General features: G+C 37.2%; 1 protein-coding gene across 1 annotated transcript; it reads right to left on the bottom strand.

Annotated features, from left to right (window-relative positions):
• Positions 1–329: 329 nt before the first annotated feature.
• On the bottom strand, positions 330–4,304 carry LOC137741705 (probable CoA ligase CCL7). The gene is made up of 6 exons (XM_068481415.1): positions 3,023–4,304; positions 2,327–2,516; positions 1,469–1,614; positions 1,124–1,191; positions 940–1,042; positions 330–866 (listed from the first exon to the last, which is right to left on the bottom strand). The coding sequence occupies exons 1-6, from the start codon at positions 4,037–4,039 to the stop codon at positions 753–755; spliced, it is 1,638 nt and encodes a 545-aa protein (XP_068337516.1). The 5' UTR covers positions 4,040–4,304; the 3' UTR covers positions 330–752.
• Positions 4,305–14,460: the final 10,156 nt, after the last annotated feature.

Genomic DNA, 14,460 nt, shown 5'->3' with positions numbered 1-14,460 from the left:
TCTCTTTCATTTATCTCTACTACAACTAAATCTACTTTTTAAGTTGCTATACTTTTTCAACCAAAAAAAAAAAAGTTGCCATAATTTTGTAAGATGTGAACAACAACATCGCTTTTTTATTAGGAAATATACGTGAGAAAGAGCACCACAAAACAACCCCCTATTCTATTATTTTTAGGGCATGACTGAACCCTAAACCCTAAACAGCCTGAAAACACCTTATCAAATAAACTAAAATGCTTTTAAAATGACTAAAAACGCTTTTAGAGAAATTCAAGCTGTTTATGGGCACTACAATTCATCAAAGACAGTGGCCATAAGGCTGAATGCTGTAGAAGAAGACTGTATACTCCACATGGTAAAATGATATACCTCTGCCTGTTCATCTTCTTCGCCCTTTTCGGGCAAGAATGCTAGATTCACCGAAATATAAATAATTTGCATTAAAAGCAACGTACTGAGGTTGTTGCTATTTTTCTTTTTGGGTATAGGAGTTTCTATATAGACATAATGAAATTGCTCTTCTTTATTTAAATCCAAAAACTTAATGCCCAGATTGTTGAAGAGAATCGTAGAGAGTTGGTACTAAGAGCTACGTCCTGCTCTTCTTCCCTATAAAGAATGGCAGCACAGCTGAATATCGTAACATACCTGCAACGTTAAAACAAGCGTAAGGAACTTGTAGCGTTCCTCTACAGACAAGCCTTCCCGATAAAGCAAACATCGCATCAATGAGGAGCCATGATACAATTTCATATTTTCGACCGCACTTTCTCGATGAGCTCTCTTCTGAGGATTTTGCCCGATGCTGACTTGGGGACACTGTTTATGAATGATACTCTTCGTAATCGTTTGAAAGATGCAACCTGCCACAGGAGCAATTTTTTACCAAGGAAATCAAATTGGATCCGAAATAATCCTTTGATGTTTCCTACTTACTTGACTAGCAATAAAGCTCTTGACATCTTCTTCAGTTAGAGAACTATTTGGCGTACGTACACAATATGCAACAGGGACCTCACCAGCTTCAGCATCAGGAAACCTGCAGGACGGAAATAAAACCATCATTCAATTAAGTTCAAGAGGAGGCGGTTAGGACAAGTTTTGTATGTGGCAAACTCACGGGATGACAACCGCATCTAATATTTCAGGGTGAGAAACTAGCAGCCCTTCAAGTTCAGCTGGTGCCACCTAGCAGAGGACCAACCGAGCAAAGAAAACATGATTAAATAATTGCAGATGTGTAGAGCATAAGAATCCATCATGAAAAAACGCAAACAGAAAGATAATAATTAACTTTTAATCAAATTCTGACAGCATAGCATCCATGATCCACCAAATTTTCTAGTTGCAGAGACAACTATGTTAAAGGAAAATTGGCATGGGATTCGTTATGCATAAAAAATAGCTTTGCAGAGATAACCAGCAGAAATTTCAGTAATTGTTTAACTCTAGCAAAAGAATTTACCTGGAAACCTTTATACTTAATGAGCTCTTTGATTCGATCAACTACATAAAGTTGTCCGTCTTCATCAATGTATCCAAGATCTCCTGTGTGTACCCAACCATTTTTATCTATAGTCTCGTTGGTGGCCTGTGGGTTGTTGAAATACCCTGAAATGAGTTTAGTAATCATGGTGTTATAAATTTTTATACCAAAAACCCCACGACACACAAAATAAACTTGAACAAATATCCTACTAATATCTGCACAAGAGGCGAACCAAATAGACTTCACACAACCAAATTGGAAGCAAAGGTTTGCAAGCTTGTTATATTGGGCGATTATATTGACCCGAGGCATCCTTAACTGACAGTTCTCAATGAAACAGAAAGGAAGAACTTTTCAATGCTAGACAAGATAAATGGCGAGGTAACTGAAATTCTGGAAAATAAATTATTGCATGCTTCTGCATTGTTATTATTGCATGGTATTTAGTTAAGGCCAGCAGACCCAACTTAAATTTACACCATGGAAACATTTATAAACATTCCGCATCAGCTTTTCAGCAAGTAAAAGAGTGAACATTTTGCGGGAAGTGAGTGTGATCCATATTGGCAAATGCAATGCCCTGCTTGGGATGAACAAAGCATCAGCACTAGAGTTTTGCATCTTAAATAATTGATGAGGATACTGAAAATCATAAGCATAAACCTCATATGCCACATAAAAATGCTACCGCATTGCGCCAATTTGAACGATTACATTACAGACAAAAAAAATGTGACTTCTCTTATAATAAAATGCAGAATAATTTCTTTCTGTGAGACGATTAATATGTCTATGTGTGCAGGACAACTTTTGAATGTTGACAAACACACTTACCAGTCATCATATTAGGCCCCCTAACCCATATCTCTCCCAACTGTTTGGGAGGTTGAGGCTTCAGTGTTTCTACGCTGACTATCTGACATTCAACTCCAGAAACAAGCATGCCAGTTGAACCAGTATGTCGAGACCCCGCTAGTGTGCTCTCCACCGAAACAATTCCACAAGTTTCTGTCATACCATAGCCCTGAAAAACCAAGCAAACTTCTGAATCAGTCAAAGAAGTTTTATCCTCCCAGCTACTACATGAAAAATTTTAACTTCGCAAATGAGGTTGAGAACCTCAAACTCTAGCGCCACCCAATTTTCACATTTCACATCAGTTGAATCGTGGCATAAGCTGTCATCCACTTTCAATTACTTCAAACTTTGCGCTAAATTTAATTAGCTACCAAAGGAATTTTGCCTACTCACACATTAGAAACTTGCACCTCTTGCAATTTGACTATATTTTAAACTACTCCAATTTACGAAAGGGGGTTCGAACTTCTTGTGTAAAAAGACACATGACGACTAGAACACATGACTGCTTGAAAACTGCACTTGAATCAAGAAAATGTAGCCTATAGCCATTTGGTTTCAATCAAACACCAAACTCTAAACACAATGCCTATATCATAAAATAACCGAACCAAAGGAATTAATCGCACTTCCAAGTTAAAAACAATCAAAACCAGCAAGATAATTTAGTACCTGAGCTACTAGACCTTGAGGAATAATTTTAGCACACTCCTCCATCAACTCTTTCCCCAAAGGAGCTGCCCCTGAACCGATATGCTTCAACGACGAAAGGTTAAACTTCTTAACCACACTGTTTTTCGCCAGAGCAAGCACTATGGGAGGCACAATCCACAGGTGTGTCACCCTATACTTCTCAACAGCCATCAAAATCTTTTCGAGATCGAATCGCCCCATCGAGACCACAGCATTGCCCTTCTGCAGCTGCCCATAGGTGATAATTGCCAGCCCAAACACATGGAACATTGGCAGAACACAGAGAAACACATGGTGCATCTCCCCAGAAAGTTCTTGATCCATTGTGACCATCAGAGACGAGGCAATGAAATTCCTATGTGTCAAAACTACCCCTTTGCTGACCCCCGTTGTACCTGAAGAGTACAACAGGACAGCTGTGTCGGTCTGCTTAATGTTAACCGATGGAAAATCGGACACAGATCCAGCAGACTCGATCAAATCATGGAAAGTTCGAATCTTTGAGGCTGATCCAACGTGAGATTTCCCCGAAAACCCCTTTGATCCTAAGAACACTGTTGGGAGGTTAAGGCCCTTGACTTTATCCCAGAGCTCCGGGACTGTTATAACCAGCTTGGGATTAGAGTCCCGGACTTGCTTGGACAGCTCTGAAACAGTGTAGAGCGGATTGGAGGTGGTGGCAATAGCTCCGGACGCAATAATCCCGAAGAGGCAAATGGGGAATTGGATTGAGTTGGGGGCGAAAATGAGGACGACGTCGTTTTTCTTGATACCCAGATTGATTAAGCCATGGGAGACCTGGATAACTTTGGACTTGAACTGCGAGAAGGACAGGGTTTCGGAGGACTCGCCGTCGATGAGCGCGGGCTTGTGGGAGTAGGAGGAGGAGTTTCTGAAGAGGAAGGAGACCATTGAGAGATTTGGGTCTCTGGGTAGGACAAGCGGCGGCCGAAGTGACCGGAAAATGCCATCTCTGCCGAACCCAGATTTCTCCATTGAAGATTGCGGTGGAGAAGTCCTACTGGGTAAGCGGGAATTTTGGGTTTCTGGGATTTGGATAAGGTTTTATTGGGGAGTTTGTTGAATGTGATGGGTGATGGAGTATCACACGTATCGAGGTGTATTGATTGTCCTTTTTTCACGGCAAAAAGGTGTTGTCTTCCGATTTGCTAAGGAGGTGCTGTGAATCTGTGATCCTGATTAGGAACTGTTTACCGGTCTGGTTGGATAAAAATTAAACTCAAGGGGATTGCTTGATTGTTTCCTTCACGCTAAACACGACACAAACACGAACTCTTGCTCCGTGTCGATATACGACACTTTGCGACAAGACAAAAGAGATAAGGAGAAGCGGCAAGTATTACGTGTCGGATCGAAATACTCAGTCACTCATTCAATACTTCACGGCGGAAGGCTGGCAATGGAACGCCATGCATGGTCCGGAATTTTTGCCTTTTCTTCTCCTCTGATATGGTGATAGGTTTTTAATTTTTGTTAATTTTTTTATTTTTTTGGTTTTTTTGTTTTTTTTTTCCAAATATCTTTTGCTTTCAGAAGTGACTAGGAAAATAGCAGACGGGCGGCGAAACTGATGGAATTTGCGCGGTAGCAGATAGAAAATAAATCAGCAAAGTTCAATGCTCTTGCATATTAATTTCAGACAAAAGTATAACTACATGGGAAGTCTTTGTCATAGAGTAATTAATTGTGACAAGGATAGGTTCATAACTTTACTTTTCTCATTTTTGAAGGATTAGATTTAGGGGTTGTCAATTAGTGAAATTTTCTCCATTCTTCATTAATAAGTCAGAATCTCGTGCTGTAGATTTGAAACTAATTTATCATTTCACATTCTTAATGTAAATATATTATTGTATCATAAAATGTAATATTGTCTAAAAACTATGTAATATTGGAAACAATAACCCTAGTTGCCATTTCTTTATCTGGTTTACTTGTAAGTTTTTCTGGATACACCATATATATTGCTTTTGGGCAACCCTCTCAATAACTAAGAGATCCATTAGAGGAACCCAAGGACTAGTTGAAGTCCGTACTTCAATTGAGATAATGACAAGTCATTTCACCTTTTACTTGGAACTTTAGGCCATCTCCAACCGATGGCTAGCCAGATAGCTCGTTTTTGGCTCGTTTTAGCCATCTGGTCCTCCAAGATTCTCCAAGATATTAATATTTTAATGAACAGTATATGGCCATATTTGCCTCCGACTCCAACCGAGGGCCAGAGTGCTCGTTTTAACCTTGCCACAAAAAACCGTCTCCAACCGAGGACCAAAGGGCCAAACATAATTTATTATTTAAATTTAAAAACTACAACAACTTAAATTTAAAAACAACAACTTAAATTTAAAAACTACAACTTATATTTAAAAATTACAACTAAAATTTAAAAACGAAAAATTAAGTTTAAAAACTACAAATTAAATTCGAAAACAACATTAACTTAAATTTAAAAACTAAAACAACTTAAATTTAATATCCATAATCAACATCATCTTCATCATCCGCCATCGTAGGAGTATAGTCAGAGGTAAATAACTGTCATCGGCTCATAATTTCTTCTTCTTTTTTCCTATCAAAATAGGCCTTACTCATTGGAGTGTAATTCGAAGCGTTCCTTTCCATATTTTTATCATTCATCTCTTCTTGTATTTGTTTTGCCTGTTCTTCATGCCTACGCTTCATTTCTTCACCCTCAAGGGCATTTTGCTCCTCCAATAATCGCAATGAGGCCGCCACTTCATGTTGAGCGGCGTAATTATCATTTGCCTTACCCTTTTCCTTCAACCTTCGCGCCTTGTTTCGTCTCATAGCCCTAAGTATAGAACCTTCACCCGAAGACGGATTTTCTACCCTTTTTTGTTGAATGGTTGGAGATCTATCTTCATCCATATCTACAGCTGAGGATGCAGTTTCGAACACCGGCGTAGGAGCTCTCTTTGGTGGATCTTCAAATAACACCCACCCTTTACAAATTTCCCAACAACTGTGAAACTGAAAGGGTTTCGAGCTACTCTCCATATACAATTCCTCTGCAGAAATTAATTTATGAAATTAAATGTAATATAATTAAATATTTAAAATAAATTGTGAAAACACTTACTTCGTTGTAGTAATTAGCGCCGTTTTCATGTCTACTTGCGGTTGCTAACAATGCTTGATGCCATTTGTTCAAACTTGGCTGAAGATGTTTCTTCCATCTTGAAGAACAACTCTCGTGGTTTCGAATATTCAATAGAGTGGTGCCTTCATAGAAGTCTAAGTATTTATTGGACACATGAGTCCAAACACCATCATTTGTTTGACAATTCCCCCTCACACTATCTTTCGACACCCATCTATAAGCCTTGCAAAGAGTTTCATCTTCTTTTCGGGTCCAAGCCTTACCTTTCATTGCAAAAGAGGCCATTTCAAAATTATTAAAAAAATTGAAGGATAGGTTTTTGAAAGAGGAAGGAAAATATGAGAATTGAAATGGTAGGAATGGTGAAAATTTTGTGAGGAATGGTTTAGGTATTTATAGGAAAAAAAATAGAATTTTTTTTTTTTATTTTAAAAAAGGCCAGTTTTTCTGGCCAGCCCTCTAGCCCTCTCCGATTCTGTGGGGCCTTCTGGCCTAGCTCTTAGTTGAAGATGGTTTTCAGGCTATTTTCGGCCCTCTAGCCCTCTGGACCCTTCGATTGGAGATGGCCTTAGACGGTTCTCGAAAAAAGATAGCAAAAAAATTATTCCTAGAGTTGAGACTAAAATGAATGTATAAACCAATGCTTCCATCGAGACTAAAATTATTCCTAGAGTTGAGACTAAAATGACACTAAAATTATTCCTAGATCTGGGATTGGCAGGATTGATGAATTTCAATGGAGGGGGACTACTCCTGAGCTATTGCTAGATAATCTTATGGAAGACAACTCCTTGCTTGTTTTCTCTCTTGGTGTGAGGATAGGTAAAGTTAGTTGTTCGTGCAGGACGCTCTTTTTCCCTTTGATCGGGTTGAAAGCCCTAGCAAGGTTTTGATCGAGGTCCATTTAAGCACACTATCCTCCACTTTGTACATTTTATTTTATATCAATAAATATTGTACTTCTCTAAAAAAAAAAAAAAAACAAATGCTTCCATAGATTCGATCATGGCTTACCATTATAATTTCTATACCTGCTTATTTGAGATCGTCTCATGGATAAATAAAGAACAAGAGTCAAAGAAAAAGTAGTGATTTAAATCAAGATTTATCTGGTATGTCATCTAAAAATCATATAATTTAGGGACACATATGTCACCAAAAAATATTATAATAAGTGTGGGTTAGGTTTTTTTTTTAATTTTTTATTTTTAAGAAAGTGTGGGTTAGTTATAACAAAGAAACCTAATTATCTATTAATTCAGTCATTAACTTACATATTTTTAAATAGTTTTTCTATTTAATCACCACATCAATTATGGTTAATAGTTGGTTCTATTTAATCATCACATCAATTTTCTCCAATATTTTACTCAATAAATATGTTATCAAAATGTCTGTATTTTTTTGGCAATGCCAATGGAGTACCATCACTTATCCGCGTTAGTTGACCTAACATTGACGTCTTCTCCTTGTATTCCATACTTGGCTCCACTTTTCTAATTGCTCATATGTTTAAGCTTTGTTTTTTTAAATGTTCCTTTGGACGCAGTGAAGCTTATAGCTTAGGGATTAGGTTTTGAGTTTTGGACTCCCAACAACCCGGAGCTAATCTCTAAGACATAAAGGTTACTTGATGCAGTATATGTTCAAGTCGAAAACAAGAAAAATAGATAAAAGTAGCCAACGGTTATACTAAAATCTATCCAAACTTAATTTTGTACCTCCATGTTTGGGGTGATTTTCAAAATGCTAACCTACATTTTGCATCCTCACATTGCCTTAAGGTTTTGAAATTGTATCGATGTGAAATCTCATCCCCAAATTTCACTGTTCAATTATCGTGCCTCACAATTTTGTGAAATTATTTTAATTTCATCAATTGATTTTTAGTTTCTTAAAGTTTGATTTTCGTAAGTAACCATAAAAAATCCGTTGACCATTTGAAATCACTCTTAATATTTTTGGATAGAGCTTGGCAACACAAACGCGAAGGCAAAAACCGTTTCGCCAATCGGATTTGTAACTAAAGAGATATAAGCTTGCAAAGGTAAGGGCAAATTAGTCTTTTGCGCACTTATATTTAGCTAGAGCGCCGGGGGGGGGTGGGGGTGGGGGTGGGGGTGCAGACAAAGGAAAGGAACCAGACCCACATGCGACCTGGACTTCTTCTTTCTTACCAAGGTTTAACCCATTTTCTCAGCAAATTTCAGGGGGGCTTTTCTAGCCGATTCTGAGGATCAAATCTGCCCCCGCCACCACTGTTTAAACCGTCTCACCCTCATGAACAAGAAATACCCCCAGGTTGCCCCATTTGGCCTCATTTTCATGGCCAACCGAGCTTCACCTTTTTCCCAGATTTTCGCCAGCGATGATCATCCTCTTTCGTGCATGCTAACGTCATCCACCACAGCCAATCAAATCATCTTCACCCCAATAGCAAAACCCAACTACAATTCAAGTTGTTGGAGCACTGGTAACATCAAATTGACGTTCAGGGATTTTGAAGATTTATGATGGTCCCTTGTTGATTTCAGGATTTTTTTGGGGCAAAACTAGACTCCGCGCGAAGGTACTCTTGCTCCACTCCTCACGATATTCATTTTGGTGTATTTGAGTCATTTTGGCGTTAATTGGAAAATTCGGCAAGTCCGGGGCACCTGCTACCGCTTGGTGGTGGCTCGTGGACTCGATAACCTATCTTGTCTTCCTAGGCTAAATTTGGTGCGCTGAATCTGATTTTGATATCTGTGTTGATGAGATTTGACCAATCGAACCTGGTTTCATAATGAGGCCACATGACCTTTGTAGACGAAGATTCAGTTGTTGGTTTGTCATGAAATTATAATATGTGATTATGCGTAATATTTGAGGATCTTAGGAAGTTACGATTAAAAATCTAATGTGCAGATCTTCCGGATTATACTACGTAAGGTTGTTGACCCTACCGTTAACTACGTTGATCGAGGGCTGACTTTTGGTCAAATGTCTTCAATCACTCTTAAATTCTAGAATTAGTATTACTAGAGACCCAATAAAGTTTAGCGGACCTACTTTAATCAGCAGGCCATTTTGGAGATGTGCACCTTGGTTTGCATGCAAGTGGCACCTTACTGTTGATTTAGACCAACTCCAATGGTGGGCTAAAAGCCAAATTACCCCCCAAACCCACTCCAACGCAAGGGGAAAATTTGGGCTAAATGCTAAATGCTAAACCAAGGCCAAATTTCCCCCAAAATTTAGCCCAGAAATCGGAGTGGACTCCACCCAATATTTATCGGAATTTAAATTTTTTTAGATTAAAATGTTCATAAAATTAATTTACGATAGTCTACATATTTATTATTTTTTAAAAATTTAATTTAACAAAAAAAATAGCCTAAGTTTATTCTTTAATAATCCCGGGCTAAAATTTTAGGCTAGAATGGTTGGAGCAGAAAAGCTGTTTCTGGGCTAAAAGCTAAATTTTTCGGGCTAAAATATTTGGCTTTTAGCCCAACCATTGGAGATGGTCTTACATGTTTGTTAAACTTCTAGATGATATGATGATATAAACAATATGTGTGAGTGCTGGTATGAAAAGATGAGTGAAGTACATATTAAAAAGATTATGTAAGACTTGTATGTCTGTATGATAAGATATTTGGTTCTGTTGAAATATCCCACATTGATCGTATCTTGGTGAAAAAATTAGTTTAAATATGCTAACCTCACTCCAACTAGTACCGAGGCCTTTTGTGGTAAAACCACACACCTGACGGATTATGCAGGTGGTAATTATCAAGTTGGGGACAACATCGGTGTTGTTGGAAGTGGGCTTTTGGCCAGTGTCTTTGATAATTCTATAGGTTTGTCATGTTGAATCGATAGTGTATGTCCTTACAATTGTGATTCGTGTTGTATTGTTGTATGATATACGATGCATGATGTAGGATGTATGATATATGATGTATGATGATATAACTGAACCATGTAGCAATGTGGTATATGAGTGGTCCTGCTTGGTTAATCCGCATTGGGAGACCACTCCATTTGATGCATGAATATGGTTTTGTTTGGTTAATCTGCATTGGGGGATCATAAGCACTATAGGGGTAACTCTGCTTGGTTCCGCACTGAAGGGTCACTGCCTGCTTAGGTACATGGTACTTATAGGTGGTCTTGCTTGGTTAATCTGCATTAATGGTCATTGCCTATTTGGTAACCTTGTTCCTATAAGTGGTCCTACTTGGTTAATTTGCAATGGAAGACCATACTTTTGGATATGTGCCTATAGTTCTGATTAGTATATTCGTGACAAGGGACCATACACATTTTAAAAGTGATCATGCTTAGTATATGTGTGATGGGTGATCATTACCTAGTACTATAGGATAGGGTACTACTTGGTATATCAGTAATGGGGGACCATACATATTCAATGGGTGATCTTGCTTGGTATATATATGATGGGTGATCACTATATATACTTTATACACTATTAAACTATGTTTATGGCTCTGCTTAGTATATCTATGTTAGGAGACCATCCGTATTCTAGGAACAATCATGCTTGGTATATTCACAATAGGTAATCACCTAGTATTATAGGATACCATCCTGCTTGATATATCCTCCATGGAGGATCGTACGTATTCTAGGAGTGATTATGCTTGGTGTATCAGCGATGGGTGATTTCTACCTATACTATTAGACTATGCCTATGGTTTTTCTTAGCATATTTGCAATGGCGACAACTTCCTAGTTGGATTATGTTGAGTGATCTATAATCCTTTTCCTTATTCGGTTTCGTTCAATGGTCTGGTACCCTACCTTCGATTGGGTTTCATTGAAGTGCTCCAGAATTCCATTTCACTTTTAGTTCTGTTAAGTTAGTTTGGAATCCTAAAATCTTGTGCATAGAAGTTACTCAAGTTCACGGTTGTGGTTATGACTTAGGTTACAATGTTGGATACTTGGATTTCAGTAGCGAAATACGGTAAACCTTATAGAGGTTGGTTTTATTAAAAATTAGTGGAGTGATATTTGGTCTTGTTGGTTGATTAATGTAGTTAAATGTTAATATTGTGTGGCTTGGATTCATGAGATCGATTATTTTCGTGATAGTGGAATTATGTTGGAAAACTTATGATGCAAGTGGATGACAAAATAACAATCCTAGCTGCCATATAATTTCATTACTTAGTGTAGAATCTAGTGACTCATGCTACTCGAGTTTCATTGAGTGATTCTAGAACTATATGTTTTTCTGCTAGAAGTACTATGAGAAATGTCAGAGGTTATCAAACGGTGAACTACGAATGGCTTAATCCTGTGTTAGGGTATGTAAGCAATCTAACAAAGGTTAGATGCAGTCATGATATAAAAGAAAAAGTTAATGCGTTGTTGAACCATTGTTTTGTTTTTGGTCATGCCTCGAGGCGAGTCATGACAGCATATCTTGAGATCGGGGACTGACAATACATGTACACCTTTTGTCTAATGAATCATTTGAATTTTCATTAAATTGATGACATGGTGATGGAATCCATAACTGGGTCACATTTGCACGACATAACCCAAAAAAACTGATCAATGTAAAGAATAATTAGACGTTCAAATATACAAGAGATGCAAATTGAAACAATTTCAAAACTTTAGGGAGCAATTTGAGAAAATTGAAACTTCTCGGCCCAGTTTAATAATCATCACAAACCTTGAGGATGTAAAATTTAGGTATCCCTAAAATCTAATATAAGTTGTGACTGATTCAACTACAATGAAATAAAAACTTCGATGTAGAGTCTGAATAAGCAGAAGTGCAAAATAGAAATTACAATGCAGAGTCTAAAGCTGAGATGAGTGACCTATCCAAAAATATCAAAATTTTGAGAAAAACGTTGCCATCTCTACATGTAACGGCACTAGTTTGTAATTTTTCAAGTTTAGGTGCATTAATGTCTTTGAAACTCTATTGACCTTTTGTTAATTAGGATAAATATGGTTGTTATATTTCTAATATTGTAAGTTTTGATCCATTTAGAATCAAATATACCTGTATTTTTTAAGGGATGTGCTATCCACACACCATTTTTTACTTCTCACATATCTTTTGTTAATTTATGTTCTTTGATTTTCTTTAATTCAGTTGGATCCGATGGCTACAAATTATGAGAATGTGTAGGAAATAAACCACACCCCTTTTTAACTAGTGAAACACGCTACCAAATCCTTGCTCTCCCTTCCATATATGTGCCTCATAGGTTTGTACCCTATTGTTGTGATATTTGTTTTTTGGAGCAGAATGATTATTTAAACATTATAGTTGTGATAAATATTAGCAAAATTTCAAGCGTGGCATAAGAGAAGGTTTTGGGCTAAGTTTATTTTAACCAAAAATCATGTTATAACTTTATTTAATGAAAAAGACTCAAATTTTAATGAAAAACTCTTACATTTTAACAAAAATGACAAAAGAACTTAAATTTTAATAAAAAACACATACTATTTATGAAACTTACTACATTGTTTATGAAACTTATTACAATGTTCATGAAAAGGTTTTATGCATGTGCATGCACATGAGAATATGGAATCAATGATTGATGACAACCAATGGTAATTTTGGTTTTTACAAATAGCTACTAAATTCATCAATGAGCTGTATTGATATTGAGTCACATTCTTTTGTTCGTCGATGAAAGGAAATATGATTTGCCAAAAATGGAGCAAGGCAATTCCATTACAATCTTGTAAGAATGTGGAAAAATGGACCTATATATGTGTATATAATACAAATAGCCAAAAGATGTTGAACCAAATGAGGTTACATATGGGCATTTGTAATACAATGAATTACACTCACATGATGACACAAAGTTACTAATTGAAACCTAAAATTATGCTCATATAAATAAGTTCATATGAATGGAGAACTATATACGAAGGGTTATGAGTCGCCCACATCATATCTCCATAAGTAAATCCCTCAAATATACATGGAAGCAAGTTTCTCTGTATAAATTCCAAAGGAAAATATGGCATGAAGTGTAGAAAATCCCTGAAGGATTCAAATTGCCTGAAAAAAACCTAGAAGGGTAAAGCATAAATTATGTACTCGATACCAATGGATGATATAAATTGCCTTAGTGAGTACTATCATTATGATATTGTTGTAAAATACTAAAATCTCTTGCAACAGTCGATGATACTAGATTTAGACTCCTGAAGAGTCTAGAAAGTTTATAAAGTGTTGAGAGAGATTGTCTCAAACTGCAGAATCGAACAATATGTCAACACGAATCTTATCCATGATGTTTATAAAGAATCCTATGGATTGAAGGTTATGAGTTGAATACTCAAATTATTTAGACACTAAGAATGATCATTTATTTTCGTGAAGGTAAAGATAAATTGATATTTGGTCCAGAAGTACCACATCTTAGTGAAGTATATGATTTATTGTATTTAGCACAATACATTGAATGAAATAATGCTTATCTATTAATATCCCAGAGAAATTACATACACATGAGTTAAAACAAACAAACAGAAGGGAACCTTCACAAAGGTTGCTCATGTGAAGCCTCAGTACTCGGAAGTACCCCAGAAAGGGAAGGCACCAGACGGCTGAGACAATGGGTGTCTTTGGAATAAAAATTCGAACCCCTGATTGTCATTTTGAGTCCGACATTCGAATTCTAATAGCTGGTCCAGCTTTCTTTTCATGCTCATCGAGTAATTATTTGCAAGCATGTGTAACACTCTATTCTCGTGCTTGAGCCCTCTAATCTTTCGTTTAAGACTTGCCACCTCAGCCATCAATGATTCAACTTCGTAAGTTCGAGCAAGTAAGCGTTGGCCCATACTAAAAACAGAGCCCACACACTGAATACTGAGAGCCAAGGAGTCTTGAACGGCTGACTCATCAGACCGGTTTGAAAGGATTCTGTTATCCTTGGGAACGAGAAGATTCCTAGCTACCACTATAACAGTTAGGTCATTCTTCATCACAGAGTCCCCAACCGCAAAAGGACCATATGAAGATAAGAAGGGTGGGCACCATATATTATCCAGACGCGGCTTGTCTGTACCACTCTTAAGACTCAAATTTAAGCAAATGTTAGATGGGCAAGCCATTTTTCAAAAATGATGAAGGAAAAAGCAGGTCAGATAAAATCTCAAAAATGCAAGAAAGGGAAAATTCTACACGCAGTAGTTTTTCAAGCATACATTTTGAGCACAATTGATGCCTCTATAAAAGAAGAAGTAACAGGGCCACTTGTTCAAAAATCGA

This window comes from Pyrus communis, chromosome 8 (genome assembly GCF_963583255.1).
Source record: "Pyrus communis chromosome 8, drPyrComm1.1, whole genome shotgun sequence".
NCBI classification, from domain to species: Eukaryota; Viridiplantae; Streptophyta; class Magnoliopsida; order Rosales; family Rosaceae; genus Pyrus; species Pyrus communis.
The sequence above is the reverse complement of the archived record's forward strand: the minus strand, read 5'-3'. Positions and strand labels throughout refer to the sequence as shown.